The sequence below is a fragment of the Anolis carolinensis genome, chromosome 6, assembly GCF_035594765.1.
Source record: "Anolis carolinensis isolate JA03-04 chromosome 6, rAnoCar3.1.pri, whole genome shotgun sequence".
Taxonomy (NCBI): domain Eukaryota; kingdom Metazoa; phylum Chordata; class Lepidosauria; order Squamata; family Dactyloidae; genus Anolis; species Anolis carolinensis.
This window is the reverse complement of record NC_085846.1, coordinates 71,588,971-71,607,558: the sequence shown is the minus strand read 5'-3', so window position 1 is coordinate 71,607,558 and position 18,588 is coordinate 71,588,971. Positions and strand designations below refer to the sequence as shown.

Genomic DNA, 18,588 nt, shown 5'->3' with positions numbered 1-18,588 from the left:
GTGGAGCCCCCAGATGGCGTAGTGGACTATGTGACTGGAAGGTTGGGTTGCTGACCTGAAAGCTGCCAGGTTCGAATCCCACCTGGGGAGAGTGTGGATGAGCTCCCTCTATCAGCTCCAGCTCCATGCGGGGACATAAGAGAAGCCTCCCACAAGGATGGTAAAAACATCAAAACATCCAGGCGTCCCCTGGGCAACGTCCTTGCAGACGGCCAATTCTCTCACTCCAGAAGCAACTCCGGTTGCTCCTGACACGAAAAAAAAAAAAAGCCAACTAGTGGACCTGATGGGATCCTTGCTGAAATCTTTAAAGAGGGTGGACCTGAGCTGACACAACACGTCCACCAGCTCATTGAAAAAATGTGGGTGACTGAAAAAAATCCAGCAAACTTCAAGGACACCACCATCATCACCCTATGCAAAAAGGGGGAAAGAATAGACCGTGGAAATTATCCAAGTATCTCCCTTCTAACCTCCACTAAGAACTTCTTTGCAAGAATCCTTGCAAACCACCTTGTACCTATTTCAGAAGACATCCTCCCAGAATCCCAGAAAAGCTTCCACTCCTCCAGATGAACAGTGATTTTCACTGCACGACAGCTCCAAGAAAATGCAGGGAACAAAATCATCCTCTGTACATGGCATTCATTGACCTTGCAAAGGCATTCAACACAGTGACTCGCAGTGCTCTCTGGACCATCCTCCAAAAAATTGGATGCCCTGACAAATTTGTGAACATCCTGCGGCTCCTCCATGGTAACATGAGGGCAACAGTCTTGGACAATAATGGTTCCAAAAGTGATCCATTTAAGATGGAATCAGGTGTCAGGTGTATTTTCTATTTTCATTGGTATGATAATGTACCTTGTGGATGAGAAGCTTCCCACCAGTGTGGAAATCATCTGTTGGACAGATGGCAAGCTATTTCACCTCAGCAGACTAAAATCCAAAACCAAGGTCACAACAACAGCTGTTACAGAACTCCAATATGCTGATGATAATGTAGTCTGTGTTCCTTCAGAAGAAGACCTACAGCCATTCTAAACACCTTTGCAGAAGCATACAAAGAGCCTGGCCTCTCACTGAACAGCACTGAAGTGATGATCCTCCACCATCAATTTCGCTGGACTAGCCACACTGTCCAAATGCTCAATCACCGTCTCCCAAAGCCATTACTATACTCCCAACTCAAGAACAAAAAATGGAATGTTAGTGGACAGGAAAAGAAATTTAAAGATGGGCTTAAAGCTAATCTTAAAAACTGTGGTATAGACACTGAGAACTGGGAGGCCCTGACCCTCGAGCATTCTAACTAGAAGTCAACTGTTACCAACAATGCTGTGGAATTCGAAGAGGCATGAACGGAGGGCAAAAGAGAGAAGCGTGTTAGGAGGAAGACATGTCAAGCCAACCCTTGTCGAGACGGCCTCACACCTGGAAATCGATGTCCTCACTGCGAAGGAACATGCAGATCAAGAATAGGTCTTTTAGTCACCCACAGACCCACCGCCAAAGCCCTACACTTGGAAGGCAATCATTCTCAGCCACAAGGGATCGCCTATGATGATGATTAGCGAAATGGCAAAATTAAATCACCTTTTGCTTATCACTTTCTCTTCTTGGAAGGCAAGCAGGGATCCTCCTAAAACTCTTTCAATTCATTTTACTTTCTTATTAACTAAATCAAAAGCCATGACTAACTAATAATAGTTAAAGAAAAAAGAGAGAGAAAGCTCATCAAGTTGGTAAGGAGGGAATTGGAAAGGGGAGAGGCAATGGCTATAACAACATAGAATCATGCAGAACTGCATTAATGAGGTTGTCATGAGGAGTTAACCCACATGTAGAGGGGTTGTTTCTTCAGCCTACCTGATAATTGTTAATATAGTCATTGCCTCAAGGCTCAACACTAGAGGAATCCTGAAGGAGACTATTGTGCTAAATGAGTGAATTTTCTTCCCTAATTGAACATCGCTACTATATAAGCAAAGAAAATGAAATGTGTGTGAAAATAGGCCATTAGCTCTTTCAGAAAGACCAGATTAATTGTAAAGCATTTCACAGTATTTCTCTAGTAAGCCTCAACCATTACTTAGGATAGCCTTGTGACTATTACATGAACATATGTACAACATACTTTTGGTTGAAATTCTATTGGGACTTTGTACGCGTTTCAAAGAAAATGCCCGTTTGATTGCATAATATGTTAAGGAACTACTTCAAGTAGTTAAGACCTATGTCAAAAAAAGGCAAAAAATAAAGTTAAATCTGCATCGGGACTGCACAACTTGCTAGTTATAAAGGGTCAATTTTTTTAAAAAACAAAACTTATGCGGGCCGCAAAACTTATGCGGTTCCTCCGGACTAAAGGTGGTGATGCTGAACGCCAGGTCTACAAACGGAAAAACTGCAATTATCCAAGATCTTATCTTGGAGGAGCAAGCAGACCTGGCGTGCATAACGGAGACCTGGTTGGATGAGGTGGGTGGGGTCAATCTCACCCAACTCTGTCCTCCCGGGTACTCCGTGCAGCACCAACCAAGATCCGGAGGACGGGGAGGCGGTGTTGCAGTGGTCTACAAGGATTCCATCCCTCTGACCAGGTGCCCCATCCCGCAGTCAACCTTGTTCGAATGTGTCCATCTGAGGGTGGGTGACCGGGACAGATTAGGGATTCTGTTAGTGTACCGACCACCCCGCTGCACTACAGTCTCCCTGCCTGAGCTAGCGGGGGTGGTCTCAGGCCTGGCATTGGAGTCTCAGCGGCTTTTGGTGCTGGGGGACTTCAATGTCCATGCTGAGACCATCCTGTCTGGTGCAGCTCAGGACTTCATGGCCACCATGGCAACCATGGGGCTGTCCCAATTGGTATCTGGTCCCACCCACAGAGCGGGACACACATTAGACTTGGTTTTCTGCCAGGGATGGGAGGAAGGTGGCGGTGTGGAGGAGCTTACCATCACCCCTTTGCCATGGACCGACCATCACCTGATCAGGTTTAGGCTGACTGCGCCACCTAACCTCCGCAGGGGTGGAGGACCTATTAAAATGGTCCGCCCCAGGAGGCTTATGGATCCAGATGGATTCCTGATGGCCCTTGGGGAGTTTCCTGCTGCCTCGGTTGGTGATCCTGTCGATGCTCTGGTCTCTCTCTGGAATGGCAAAGTGGCCAGGGCAATAGACATTATCGCTCCGGAACGTCCCCTCTCAAGTACCCAAGCTAAACCATCTCCTTGGTTCACCGAGGAGTTGGCAGCGATGAAGCGAAAGAAGAGGGAACTAGAGTGTGTGTGGCGTTCGAAGCAGAATGAATCAGACCAAACACGGCTGTGTTCCTGCCGCGGCAATAGATGCTGCAAAAAATGCTTTCTTCGTAGCTAATATTGCGTCTGCAAAAAACCGTCCGGCGGAGCTGTTTCGAGTTGTCAGAGGTTTGTTAAATCCCATCTCTCAAGAGGGGATCCCTGACATCTCGGCAGCCCGCTGTGAAGCATTTGCTCAGTTTTTTGCGGACAAAGTTGCTCTGATCCGTTCTGGCTTTGACACCATATTAACGGCAGTCTCCGGGGATGTAACACGAGCATCTTCTTGTCCCATTTTGATGGATTCTTTTCAATTGGTTGAGCTCGAGGATGTGGACAAGGTGCTTGGAGAGGCGAGGGCTACCACATGCATCCTAGACCCCTGCCCATCCTGGCTGGTGAGAGAAGCCAGAGGGGGATTGGCTGAGTGGGTGAAGGCGGTGGTGAATGCCTCCCTTCGGGATGGCATATTTCCAGCGAGCCTTAAATTGGCTGTGATCAAACCGCTGTTGAAGAAGCCATCACTGGACCCCACTCAATTGGAGAACTATCGGCCTATTTCCAATCTTCCCTTTCTGGGCAAGGTCGTGGAACGTGTGGTGGCCGCGCAACTCCAGGCATTCTTGGTTGACACTGATTTTCTAGATCCGGCACAGTTTGGTTTCAGGCCGGGGCATGGTACCGAGACAGCCTTGGTCGCCTTAGTCAATGATCTACGCCGCGAGCTGGACAGGGGGAGTGTGTCCCTGCTGGTTCTGCTGGACCTCTCAGAGGCCTTCGATACCGTCAATCACGGTATCCTTCTGGGGCGCCTTGCTGGGATGGGGCTCGGATGTACTGTTCTGCAGTGGCTCCGGTCCTTCCTGGAGGGTCGATCCCAGATGGTGTCATTGGGGGACACCTGCTCAGCCCCACAACCATTGACTTGTGGGGTCCTGCAGGGTTCAATACTGTCCCCCATGTTGTTCAACATATACATGAAGCCGTTGGGAGAGATCATCCGGAGTTTCGGGGTGAGGTGTCATCTGTACACAGATGATGTCCAGCTCTGTCACTCCTTCCCACCTGTCACTAAGGAGGCTGTTGAGGTCCTGAACCGGTGTCTGGCCGCTGTGTCGGACTGGATGAGGGCTAACAAATTGAAATTGAATCCAGACAAGACAGAGGTCCTCTTGGTCAGTCATAAGGCTGAACAGGGTATAGGGTTACAGCCTGTGTTGGACGGGGTCACACTCCCCCTGAAGACACAGGTTTGCAGTCTGGGGGTTCTCCTGGACTCATCGCTGAGCCAGGTCTCGGCGGTGGCCAGGAGAGCCTTCGCACAACTCAGACTTGTGCGCCAGCTGCGCCCGTACCTTGGGAAGTCTGACTTGGCCACGGTGGTCCACGCTCTGGTCACATCCCGGTTGGATTACTGCAACGCGCTCTACGTGGGGCTGCCTTTGAAGACGGCCCGGAAGCTCCAATTAGTACAACGGGCTGCAGCCAGATTGTTAACTGGGGCGGCTTACAGGGAGCATACTACTCCCTTGTTAAGCCAGCTCCACTGGTTGCCAATATGCTACCGAGCCCAATTCAAAGTGCTGGTCTTGGCCTACAAAGCCCTAAACGGTTCTGGTCCAATTTACCTGTCCGAATGTATCTTCCCCTATGAGCCCACAAGAACCTTAAGATCTTCTGGAGAGGCCCTGCTCTCAGTCCCACCCGCCTCACAGGCGGTGGGGACGACAGGGCCTTCTCGGTGGTGGCTCCCCGGCTGTGGAATTCCCTACCCAGTGACATTCAGCAGGCCCCATCCCTTTTGGGGTTCAGAAAAAAACTGAAGACCTGGCTATGTACGCAGGCATTTGAGGAATAAGCATGTGTTGGCTTCGACGCGGTCTGAATTACGGCTCTTGTATAAGGTCTGGTGGATGAATGGCATAAGCACTTTGCATTGTTTTAAACTTGTATATTGTATTTTATGACTATTTTATGACTGTTTTAACTGTTTTAATCGTTTTAGTTTATTGTATATCAGTGTAACGGCATCAATTGCCATTTGTAAGCCGCCCTGAGTCCCCTCGGGTGAGAAGGGCGGGGTATAAATAATTGAAATAAATAAATAAATAAATTCTTCCTCCCTCCAGGAAGCAGGCAGTGTAAGGGCCAACCAGCAATGGGGAGGCCAGCCTTGTGCCATTCCCGCAGGGAAGCTCTGTGTAGGCTGCATCCGCCCACAGGCCATATGTTGTGCATTTTACAGTTTACCAAGGAATCTGTTAAACTACTGATGAGATTCATATAGATATTATTGGATTGCAAGTCCCAGCAGCCTATGGTGATGAATACTAGAAAATTGCAATGCACCGTCTGGAGGGCTATAGGATTCTGACCTTTGCTAAACTGTTTTTGATATACACAATAGAGGGTGAAGGCAAGCAGCAACAATAAATTACTTGCGAATATATCTCAAATTCTTTTACTCTATGTACACGCTTAGGAGCACTGAATAGCTAAGTCCCAACCTACCTGAAAAGAGGATCCTGCCTTTGTATCGCATAGTGATCTTTGATACTGATCTATTGGACACAAACCATTTGCAAAATCCAAATGAAGGAATGGAGAACGACATTTTCAGTGGCAGTGGCATAATATTCTTTTTCTCTGGAAGCTTCCCAACTTTCTTTTTCTCTGAAAAGCAGATACAGTACATTCTAAAATTCTATGCTAGATTTCTTTTCGATTTAGCTAGTATTTACTGATTAAAACTTAGTTTAATGTATTTAACATATTAGCATGCCATCCATTTCAAATTTTCAACCATTACATCTTGATCTCTCATCTTCCCCATCCTCCTGTTGATATGGGATTGGCTTCTATATTGTGTTGATAGTCAAGTGCTTGTATTGCCTCTTCCTCTTCAAAATATTTTCATAAACTTCACAACAACAAAGAAATTTAACTGTCTACATTTGAAAAAATAGCTATCTTCTAAGAAACATGATGGTATTTAATACATTTGTGTTTGCGGAGTTCAGAAAGATCCATGTATTCTGATAGAACATATTAAGTGGTGTACAGATGTTAGATCCAAGAAAGCACTCCTTCTGTAATTACAATACAAATATATGAATAGACACTAACAATTTAACCCTAAGTCATAATTGAATAGAGAGACATGTTACTTACCTTATCCGTAGAATAACCTCATGCACATTTTAAATGTGCACCAAAATGCTCATTCAAATGTTGCACAAATTTGATTAGAATTGTAGAATTTTGTAGTCTTCTTTAAAGATGTTCCTTGTAAGGTTAAGCATTTTCTCCTCAGATTTAGATCACAATACAGCCATAAGCCCAGGTTTCTTCTTTTATCAGATAGTTGTAGAGTTCCCTTAACTTTCCTTTTTGAAATCGTTTCATTTTACAGAAAAGTTTACAAGCAGCAATTTCAAATTTGCTGTGGAGCCATGTGTAGATTCATATTATTTTTTTCCACACTGTTGCATATAGTAGTCATGATATGATGAATCATGCAATAAATTTCATGTATTTTAGAATCAACTAGACTTGCTTCTTTTAACAATTGCTCCACATACTATATGGTAAACTGCTTTTGAAAGTTCAGAAACTTACAAAACATTTTAGGCCTACTGAGAAAGGGAATGAAATTTCAGAGGAGGCAGGACAGTAGACATAAAATGTTTCTGTGGATTCCAATTCATGTCATTGTCCATTTATCCAAAACAACAAAACAAAATATTACAAAAAAGAGGGGAGAAATACTTAACATGGATTTACAGCAGGAGCCGAGCATTCATCACTATGGATATGCTAGTTCGGATTGAAGAAAGCTACAAGCCAGCATATAAAGGGCCACAACTGCTTACCTCTAATTTAGGCCTGCCCTCTTAACAAGACTTTTCTGCTGAGAATTGCTCATCCTTATTAAGTATTAAGTCTTATGCACGATACTGCACTAAACGTAAACAGAATAATCTTGATTTATAATATTGTCTATATTTTAAGATACCTCTCAGAAGTGGTGGTTTAGAGACAACTGAATAGGCCAGAAGTGTATTAAAATGCAGTACTGTTAAATGACCTGATCAATTCCTTGAATGAGAAAATACTAGAGAACCATTTAAGATAATCATTTCTTAAAAAGGAGAAAAAACGTTACTTGAGTTAGGAATAAATGCTATGTCCCAGAATGTCCCATTTGCACAACCTTTTTAGAACACAACTTATTAAAAAGATGTGTGAAAATCACACCAACATTGTCAAATGCAAAAACCTATATTAAATGTATTGAAAACAGAACTAGATCTATATAAAGAGAATGAATTGCCTGTTCCCACACAAAAGACTGGTAAGGTATGCCGATAAATAAAGAAATAACTCCACAAATTATCTTTTTGTAAAATTTGATGGTAATGTTCATCGCATTCTATGTATATCTAATGTTCAAATAGCCATGTCTGTTGGAAGCTTCTGAGAAAGTTTTGTTTTCAATCATTTGCTAAACCTGCAAATGATATTTAATTTCAGCACTTCAAACCAGTTCAGTGGTAAATCCTTCACGTTGTAACAGGTTCTGGCATCACAGTTTAGTTTAAGTAGCTTAATACAGTTTAAATATCAAATGAGATCACCATAGTCTGAAGTCATATTCCAAATGAAGTGGTAAATTTTATTTGAGTTAGTTTATTGATGGTGCACAAAACAACAGTTGATTGATCTCTTTCCAACAAAACCTAGGAAATCCTCCCCCTTGAGGTTAATTTGTAAAACTGCATTAAACTAAAAAGTTTGGGAGATCAGTATAAATTAAGTGCCCATGTTGCATATCCCCTTTCCAACTCTTCAAGCAGCTTTTTTGCATTACAAATGATTAAGTGGACACTTCCAATTTTACAGAATTACGCTGACTTTTAAACAAAATCCATACTTCTGAATGCCACATTGTACTGTGAACAGCAGTCTTACATTGGGTGATAACTTTCCATCTGTACAGTTCCCTTTTACAATGTTGGGCAACACAAAAGACATAAACTGCTTGTCCTCCTCTGAAAGTGTTTCAGCTCCCTAGTCCCAGTCACGGAAGGAAGAGGCCGAGGCAAGTTTAAATTATTCCAGAAAATTGAATAAATGGCTATATTTGGTGTCTTCAAGATGCTTCACCTTCTGTGGGGGATGTCGGTGTGGTTGGAGAGACCAGATCTGGTTTCCGTGACATTCTGTCCAATTCAGCTTGAACATCTGTTAAGACAGGCTTCTGGCCTATACAGGAAGGATACAACATGTAATGTTTTATGTGACACTTTCCCCTACAAGCAGTGCATATCAAGTATTCACAGTCACAGAAGTCAATATGGAGTTGCTATTAAAATATATAGCAAAATTATAAAGTGTAGTTTTAAAAGACTGTATTCAAGGGACTCCAATTATTTTATGAAAGTGCAAATGAACTGAATACCCATGGTAATGTTTCCACATGGAAAGCTCTGAGACTTTTTCTGAATGTAACCCTCAGGAATATACTTTCAAACAGTTCCTCTAATGTATTCTCAGATGGCACAGCCTTGAGTCATATCAAACTGCACCTTTATCCATAATGTGTGGTGGTCACAAAAACACAATGTCATAAAAACTGTTCTATATTCAGAATTTTCCATTTGCCAGAATGAGGAGTGGAGGGGGATACCTATAGAGGAGAACCAGCTCCCATTTATGAGGGATTTGAGGTCTGAAAGGAACTATGCAATAAAAAGCTTGCAGACATAGGAAAGTGTACATCATCCTTCAGATACACCTACTGGTACAGCACTTTTGCAGGATACATATTTAGTAGCATTAGCTAGATTGCCTCTGAGTAGGTTTAACAGGAAGGTATCTCTGGCTTGAAGTCAGAGGAAGAAGAGCAATGTAAACATAGAATTCATGGTGGTCAAAAGTTTGCAGTGACTCATAGACTATACAGTTTCCACCCTGCAATATGCTTGAGACTGCAATAAAAGGCTGTCTCATTTTTATCAATGAACAGAAGAGAGGGAGATTTATCTTAATACCACGTTATGGAAGTAAAAGCAAAATCAAACAGAAAATAGAAAGTAGGGGTTGCTATGTGATTGGAAACTGGGACAAAATGATTCTAGTAGTCTTAAAATGAGAAGCAGAAATGATTAAGCTTGACGGTCATCCACTCATAAATGAGAATATTCAAATTCAATAGCCATGGACAAGATCAATAGAGTACAGTGAAAACAATTCCTGCTAACAATGTACAACATTAAAGTTTTTAGCAAATCTAGCTGTTCTCTTTCTGTTCTGCACGTGTCTCTGCTCTAACATTATTATTTAAGAGTGGAAGGACTTTTAAGTTTTATATAATTTTTCATCTGCTCCAAAGTCCCATGCACGCAATAAGGTGGAATTTCCCACCCCTGGCAACCACAGAATGATTGGGGGAAGGAGTGGAAAAGGATGGAACCACAACTGCCCACTTTACCCAATTATAAAAAATTGCAATCTCATTTACCTGACTTTTTTGCAGATGTTGGCAAGCTGCCGCCACTGCCACCACCAGTGCCTCCTACTCCACCAGGACTACCAACACCACTAGGCCCACCAGGTGAGCCAGTCTTCTTACTTAGCAAACTGTTGAAAAAATTAGCCAGGACTCCTTCGCTTGTGGCTCCAGCTAAAAGGAAGTTTAAAACAGAAAAATAATATTAATTAATTCAATTTTGAATCTTTCACTACAAAAGAAGAACTGTAAACATTATTATTATTATTATTATTGTTGTTGTTGTTGTTGTATTATTACCCTGCTTTATCTCTCTCAAAGAAGACTCAGAGCGGCTTAACATAAAAGCATTAGTACACAATTTAAAATATACAACTATACAAACATTAAAACAAAATTAAATATAAACTGTATTAAAATTCACAGTTAAAAACCACTTAACATATTCAATGCATATTCAAGTTAAAACCACAGCACCTTCTAATTTGATCTTTAAAATCTTGGTCTTTAAAAGCCTGCCTGAATAAAAAGGTTTTAGCCTACTGCCGGGAAAATAATAGGGAAGAGGCCATTCTGGCTTCCCTGGGCAGGAAGTTCCAGAGTTGAGGGGCAGCCACCGAGAAGGCCCACTCTCTTGTTCCCACCAACCAAGCTTGAGGTGAAGGTGGGACTGAGAGAAGAGCCTCTCCTAAAGATCTCAGGGCTTGGGCAGGTTTGTACAGGGGAATGTGGTCAGCCTGGATCTGAACCTGTCCTGTTTACATCCTCAGGCTGTACAAACTGAAAGGTATCTATCAATACTGGAGAAACGAGCCAAAGTTACATCCATTGGAACTGTATCAATAATCACATCTAAGTTGGAACGGATGTGAGCAACTTTATCTGCAAAGTGCCTTGTAAATTCTTCACAGTGGGATGTTGAATGGTCAAGGATTTCTCCTTGAGGACCAGTATGTCCTCTGACCACTCAAAATAGCTCAGCTTGTAGATGCAATGGCGGTAGCAAGGAACGATTTCTCTGCTACCTCCGTGGCCATGGAATAGGCTTTTAAATATGCTCTAGCCCATGCTCGGTCAGATTCACTTCAAGTTCTCTGCCAATGTGGCTCTAGTCTCCGTCTCACTTGTTTCATCACTGCCAACTCCTTGGAAAACCATGAGGCTGGTTTGGCTGTGCTCCATGAGAGCCATTCAGGATTGTGTCCACTGCCCTGGCCATTTCCTCATTCCAGAGGTCAGTCAGAGCTTCAACAGAATTGCCTGCAAAGGTGACAGGAAAATCCCCAAGAGCTGTCAGGAATCCATCTGGATCCATAAGCCTCCTGGGGTGACCATCTTAATCAGTCCCCCACCCCTGTGGAGGTTTGGAGTCCCAGCAAGTCTAAACCTGATCAGGTAGTGATCAATCCATGACAATGGAAGTTGTAATGTTCCTCCTCACCACAATCACCATCATCCCATCTTGCACAGAAATCAAGGTCCAAAGTGTGTCCAGCAGCATGGGTAGGACCAGATACTACTTGGGACAGATGCATGGTTGTAATGGAGGCCATGAAGTCCTGAGCCAAAGTTTTCTATACAATATAATTGTATACAAGATCCACATGGCCTATTATATCTCATGGTTGTCTTATATACTGAATACTGAAATAACTACTTAACTATCAGATACTTTTTACTTCTACAGAACTCATAACTAAAAGATCTTTAACTCAAATGTGTCGGCCATTTATCTCAGGGCCTTGCATAAGGGTTGTTTCATATACAAAGAATAAGAACTTCTATTTTTCTCCAGTTAACAAGAACAATGCCCATCCTAAAGATTTTTTTATCTAAAATCTGAAAATTACAGCACTTTTCAATTGAGTAGAACATTAGTAAATGTTTTGGTTAGTTTAAAAATTTTGATGCCACTAAAGAAACCACCACCAATAACAGCAGCCAACACACATTTTGGTATCTCAAATGTTAGCCCTGTTTCTGGGTATATCTGACCTGCCAATTCCCAAAATAGCATCAGTTTTCCCCTATCAGCTCTAGGTTTTGAGATACAGAACATATGCCATCTACCAGTTATCATCTGCTTGCCCACAGAAAGTCATAATAACCATATTTAAGAAACTAGATCTGATGCAATCTATCCACTGCAATTTTCTGAATCAGTGCCCAAATAAGCCCAGGGACAGGCCTAAAACCGAGATACCAAGGAATTTCTTTTAGTTGGGCCGTGTAATCTGTAGAATAATATATTTATATAATAAAAAATATTTTTATATAATAAAAAATTTATTACTCATATACAATATGAATCAATATTTAATTTAGAAAGAAATGGTAAATGGTTTTTACCTTTCATACTAGGATCAATTTTTTTGGATCCAGCAGGAATGGGCGTAACACTGGCAGCATTGGATGTAACAGATCTGTTTGGTGTCCTGGGAGATCCTCCAGGAACTCTGGGTGAGGTATCCTACATAAGAAGTAGAAATACTGAGGCCCCTTCCACACAGCTGTATAAAATCCACATTAAACTAGATTATATGGGAGTGTGGACTCAGATAATCAAAGAAGATATTGTGGATTATCTGCCTTGATATTCTGGGTTATATGGCTGTGTGAAAGGGCCCCGAGCTTCCAGAAAAGATAGAAGAGTAACTAGGTAATAGACATATATTTACAGATTGCGCACTTTTCAAAATCAGTAACAAACATATGTTTAATGTTGCCATATAATACCAGTCATCAGCCAGAACTCATGCTATCCACATAATGAAAAATAATTCCTTCTTTGTGCTACATGGCAGACCTTTTGGCAAGATTAAAAAAAAAACTTTGCTAAGGTTTTTCTTTTAAAGTTAAGAACAGCCATGCTAGATCAGACAAAAGACTTATTTATTCCAATGTTTTGTTGTCACAAATAGCCTATCAACTGCCTGTGGCAGTGGTTCCCAACCTTTTTCTGGCCATGGCCCACCTAAGCATCTCTAAAATCCCAATGCTCTCCCCCTTCCCTGTAACATATAATTCTTATTATTCAAAAAGAGTACTCATATTCATGTGGCGGAAATCTAAAAGGCCATTTACTTGCTCAAGCTTCCAAAGAACATAGCACCCATGAAAGAGAAAAATAAAAAAACGAAGTGATAGTTGAGGTACTGAGGAAGAAATTACTGTACTAAGAAATTGTTTAAAAATTCTAAGAAAAGGTGATAAGAAAAAATAGCAAATAAAACTTCAAAATATACAATAGAAAATTAAAATGTATAAATATAAAATAATTTTAATGGAAGCTTTTTCTGTAATGCTTTGATCATTTTAATTGAGATGAGTGGGTGTGTTTTGAATGAAAGTTGCCTTACTTTTCTGTACTCATGCACTCTCTAGTTGCTCTCACCACTCTTCTCTGTTAGCGGGCTTTCCTTCTCTCCATTGTCACCAACTGACAGCCATGTACATTTTAGTTTTAAAAATGTGTATGTCACAATATATATTTACATACTGTATATGAGACCCCAGCACCGTAAGAAAGCAAACAATTTAGTGTTAATGACTCATTCTCAAATTGCCCCCCTCAAAAATCAAATTGCCCCCTTGTGGGGCATGTGCTAAGGTCCTCTCTTCTGAACATCTTACTTTTAAATTTATAATTTAATTCATTTTTCTGATTGGCTGTCTTAACATTCTCTATTTAGAACTATGATCTACCAAGTTCAACAAGGCCAGGGAAATAGATACTGCAAGATTACCTTCCAAAAAAGCAACAGCATTTGTACTTCACCAAAAACAAGTGACCATATTAAACCCCTTAAGCAACATCATTTACTATAAATCATTAGTATTTAAACAAGTATGACTAACCACTGGTCTTCCAGCCGCAGTAGGTGGCTGTTTTGCTAACAGGGACTGCAAAACAAAAAGAAACACAGGTTGTGAGCAAAAGCTGAAAATAAATTGAAATTGAAATGTAATTTAATTCTAGTTTAAATAAAATACAGTTTAAATGCAGTTTACACAAATCAGTTGTACCTGTTGCTTCATAAGAAATACTTGGTCATCTTCTGCTACTATCTCTTTTTCATGTACAAACTGCAATGAGGAAAAAAAACTTTTTAATAAAACTGGAATTAGTTTTATAGCTAATACATTGAATAATATATTGTTTAATATTTAACATTATTTATTATTTACTATTTAACAGTGTTTACTAAAAGCTAGAACAATTTGTTAGAAGTGCAAACACAGGAATCCTCAAAATAAATGCAATTAATGGCAATTAGTTTTTAATTCCAGAGGCCTGCACTAACCTTTGTAGTGAGAGTTCTAGGATATTCTTGGCTGAGGCCTCATCTACACTGCCATATAAAATCCAGATTATCTGTTTTGAATTAGATTATATGGCAGTGTAGACTCATATACTCCAGTTCAAAGCAGATAATCAAGATTATCTGTTTTGATAATATGGATTATATGGCAGTGTAGCTCCAGCCTGAGGCTTCTGAGAAGTGATCCCAAACACCAGGAGGACCAAAGATTGGGAAACAATGCTCTTGAAGAAAGCTCAGAGGATATAGGTAATATATAATGCACGTTTAGGTCCCCTGTGGCATTTTTTTGCTGTCTATGTCCCTATTTAGAGGATTTCACCTCATTTTCTGTCCCTGTGACAACTGGATTTTGAAAAAAATGACTTGTTGGGGAAACAAGGATTTGTAATAAATCTTCAGTGGATACACTTTTCCCCATCATAACTCTTTCAGGAATGAATTTGTGATAAATCTTCAGTGGAGACACTGTTTTCACATGAGTCTGGTTCTGCACTAAAGGGTTCACTTTGCCACTGCATGCTGCTCATGGGGCTTATTTTGCCCACCCCAAACTTATGGGTCTGGAGAACAGATGGATCTTTGGCTTTATCCAGAAGGATCTGGTAATGTTTGCAATTTAGGTGAGGAGCCAATTTTTGAATACTGAAATACAAGACATTCCTAATTTTTCTACTGCAGTCTTGTATGTAAGCACTGACCTAACTAGGAATTGCATATAAGTATGTGCTCTATCCCTTCTGAATACAGAAGAAACATTATAAACCATGATGTTAAATTCACCTATCTGTTGTTTCAATTATTCAACAATTAACCCAATTTACGCCTTGAACCAGACTAATGTTTATTATCTTCTTACAATCTACAATTCTCGTACATCTAAATGTGTGATAATTCACGTTTCCAATGCCTTAATTTTTCAAGAACGTTAATTCTTATGGCCAACTTCACATATAAATTGTATCCCTTATTTTCCAGCCCTGTTTTATGAAAAACTGTAAATAAACTATGGCATGCTACAGCAGTGAACAGATGTAATTCTTAAATCAGATGTCTCACTGACTTCAAATAACATGTATAGTACATCCAAATACATTTGATTGCAACCCAAAATAATTGATAAGAACAGAACACAGGTTTATATTACTATCACTTTAAATACTTTATGTATACCAATAAGATGTTGAAATTAAAATAATTTTTAAATTACTGTAATGTCATTACCTTTCTCACTGGAGGCTTTGTAATAATATCCTCAAAACTATCACCCACTTTTAAAGTCTGGAAATTCTCATGTAATATTCCTATTTTCTTCTCATTGTCCCATCCGGCAGGACTGAAAACACAAAAACGGTCAAGATTTAGTTCCCTTTTTTAGCAAGCCCCATCATGTATAAATGAACAGAACAAAAAATTCACTGGAGAGTCTGAAATTAAAACATGTTCTCTGCATTTTAAGGGATTTGGATTGGGAGAAACCATTCAATAGAAATAACTTAGGTTTGGGGACTAGCAGATCCTGTATCACTTTATTATACAATAGAAGAAGCTTTGAACAGATTGGAAAAGCCAAAAAAATGTCTCCCTTTCCTCCCACATCTCCCTTAGTCAAGTGTCCTACTTCAGTGGGTAGAATCCTGAACAGAGGAACACTATGGTCAGAAGCAGAGATTGCAGTTAACTTAGAATGGAACATAATATGAGATAAATTTATAGCTGAAATAACCTGGAAAACTTACATAAATACAGCATCTTTTTCCACAACAACAGCAGGCATGTTGAAGGGGAATCCGTATAATTTCTGGACAATATATTTATACACGAAATCAATATTCTTGTTTTCCTTTACTGAAGTGTAAATAAGTGCTGCGCCATCTGAATTATTTGTTAAAGAAAATTTTAAAAGTTTTACTGTATTATAAACAGCTTTGTGAATGCAGTATTATGGCATTTCTTCCTTTTTTCTGGTAGCTTGAGAGCTCTGGTTACTTGAGTTCCAGTTAACTGAAAGTCTATTGTGCATATCCTTACAAAGAGGCCACCAAGGTGAATCATCAGCCAAACATTTTCTAAAGAATTACATACTTCCCTGACACATCCCAAGTCAAATAACACATCCTCACCTATTTGCTTCCCTATCCTTAAAGAATGGATTGTATAATAATAATTAATAATTATTGATATTACTGTCACCATGTTGCTTCAGTCTTAACAAAAACACTGATTACTAAAGAATGGCAAGTTTTTTTCAGCTTTTAGCAGCTGCAGCAACGGCAAAACAAAGTAATTGTTGATGGAGGGAAAGGCAGGAAAAAGACTAGCCTATTACAGGCAACTCTCAACATGGAGATACTGGAAGGTTTTTCTTTTTTCCTGCCTATTTGGAGTGAGTGGGAGAAGTTACCCAACATTATGGGATGATCGTCTCTTGTCTACTGGGAAATAGGTCAGGGTTTCAAACCAATTTTGCACCATGATTTAATATCTTGGCTGTTCCAAAGCTGCGCACAGTTTTAAGTTCATATGAAGACATGGCCAAGCCAAGGTAGGATCACTCTTCACACTGGCATGGAGCGATTTTTACAAGGCATTCCCAGCACTTTAGATAAAAGCTACCCAGACATTTAGAATAAATTTTACTGATGAAGGATACATTGTAAACAAAACCGTCGGATGTGTGATTGAATGAAGTCGAAGTGCTCGTCTCTGTAATCGTGCTCTTTTTCCAGTAAACTAATTGCATCACACTGCAAAGAAACAAATATATTAAATAGTTTTTAAAGTGAATATTATATCTGCAGAATTTGATCATTACAATTTCAAAGCACATATGCCATTCAAAAATACTTACATAGACCAAAAGCGACATCAATGTAGTAATTGAGATGCATATCTATTTTCTGTTACATGATTTTGTTTCAAAACTCTTTTAGACTGCACATGGAAATAGCAGTCCAAAGGCACATACTAATGTCACAAAAGCTTAAATGCAGGCTATAGGTTTCTTCCCTATCTAATCCTTATGCAAATGGATAAGACCTCAAAATCCCAGTGGACTCAGAATCTTTACACTCACTTAATTCCATCTGCAACCCAAAACTCAAAAAGTTTATCTCCAAAAATATCTGTGAAGCCCATTTTGTAAAATTCCTTGATAGACTGAAGACCATAAGATAACATTACACAAGTGATTCAACATTTTACCTAGCTTTCTAGCATAGGGGATAGCATTTACATTTAATGCCCTATGTGATCTGATCTTAATAAAGATTGCATTTTCCCTATTGTCCTGTTGTCATCAGATTTTTAATAGACTATGGCAATTCTGTTTTAAAATCTGGCAAGTAGGAATACATAGATGAACATTTCCAGAAAGTGATATCAATGTAATTTATAAGTAATAAGGGGTTAGGCAGATTTTGAACAGAAATAGTGTTAGCATCAGAATTAAAACAATTAAAATAAATGTCTGAACTATAAAATATCCTTTTTTTGCTGAAATGGTTTGTTAACACTCAACAAAGTGAACAAAATTCATGTTAACGAACAATCAATATGCACTCCAACAAAAAACATTCTAAGTAATTTAACCTAATTGTAGACCTTTAAATATAAGTAAAATTATCTTAAATATGAGACAAACCTTTGTACAAACTACTACTACAGGAATGCCTAAGTTACATGTTAGTGTATCTGCACCCAGTGGTAAAATGACGCTATCATCTTTATCTTCTTGTGATGAAGTATTTCTCCTCTGCGGAGAAGCTGGAAAGTCTTCTCCTGGTTCTGTGTATTCTTGGAAGTCTCTTACCACTGAAATAAAGGCAGAGGAAGAGGTGGATAAGGTTTCTTTCACTGGAAATTACTTTGCTCCTGAGAGAGCTTATATTCATATTAACTAAAATGTGAATGATTTATCTTTGCTTAGCTGTGTTAAACTAGTTTTCTAAGCCCCTGGTTCCCAACATGGGGCACACACCCCACAGGGAGGCAATTTGATTTTTAAGGGGGGCAATTTGAGTTATTAACAGTAATTTTTTTGCATTTCATATGGTTCTAGGGGCCTCGTATACAATATATATATATATATATATATATATATATATATATATATATATATATATATATATAACATTATACAGGTATCATATGTAATTTCACTGAAAGCCAATACTGTTGATGCTCACATGCTCTTGCTTTTCCTAAAAAATTTAATACTCCAACAATGGAAAGAAAAACATTCAGCATCTATCATTCAATGGTAGTAAAACTTTACTGTTCTTAAGCGCAAGTTAATAAATAAAAGAAATGTAAACTTTTTAAAAATATGAAAGCAAGCCCTCAAATCAGTGTTTTTGGTTTTTCTAACCAAGAAAGCATCAATAACCTATTTCCATTCTTTCTTAGAACCAAGGGACGGCTACTATGTGGCCCTCCAAAATTGTTGGGAGTT

The 18,588-nt window shown here is 39.7% G+C and overlaps 1 protein-coding gene and 1 long non-coding RNA gene across 2 annotated transcripts in view; both read right to left on the bottom strand.

The window, feature by feature from the left end:
* The window catches only part of cmtm6 (CKLF like MARVEL transmembrane domain containing 6), a 41,588-nt gene extending 35,591 nt beyond the window's left edge, over positions 1-5,997 (bottom strand). The window contains exon 1 of the long non-coding RNA XR_009999800.1: positions 5,814-5,997. This is a non-coding gene — a long non-coding RNA (CKLF like MARVEL transmembrane domain containing 6). The remainder of the gene's footprint in view (positions 1-5,813) is intronic.
* Positions 5,998-7,951: 1,954 nt separating this feature from the next.
* Positions 7,952-18,588, bottom strand: part of dync1li1 (dynein cytoplasmic 1 light intermediate chain 1) — a 32,334-nt gene continuing 21,697 nt past the window's right edge. The window contains exons 5-13 of the mRNA XM_003215658.4: positions 17,779-17,948; positions 16,789-16,882; positions 15,875-16,010; positions 15,360-15,471; positions 13,840-13,899; positions 13,672-13,716; positions 12,163-12,283; positions 9,826-9,987; positions 7,952-8,567 (exon numbers count right to left, since the gene is read on the bottom strand). Of these exons, the coding sequence (XP_003215706.2) occupies positions 8,455-8,567; positions 9,826-9,987; positions 12,163-12,283; positions 13,672-13,716; positions 13,840-13,899; positions 15,360-15,471; positions 15,875-16,010; positions 16,789-16,882; positions 17,779-17,948 (1,013 nt within the window). The 3' untranslated portion in view covers positions 7,952-8,454. The remainder of the gene's footprint in view (positions 8,568-9,825; positions 9,988-12,162; positions 12,284-13,671; positions 13,717-13,839; positions 13,900-15,359; positions 15,472-15,874; positions 16,011-16,788; positions 16,883-17,778; positions 17,949-18,588) is intronic.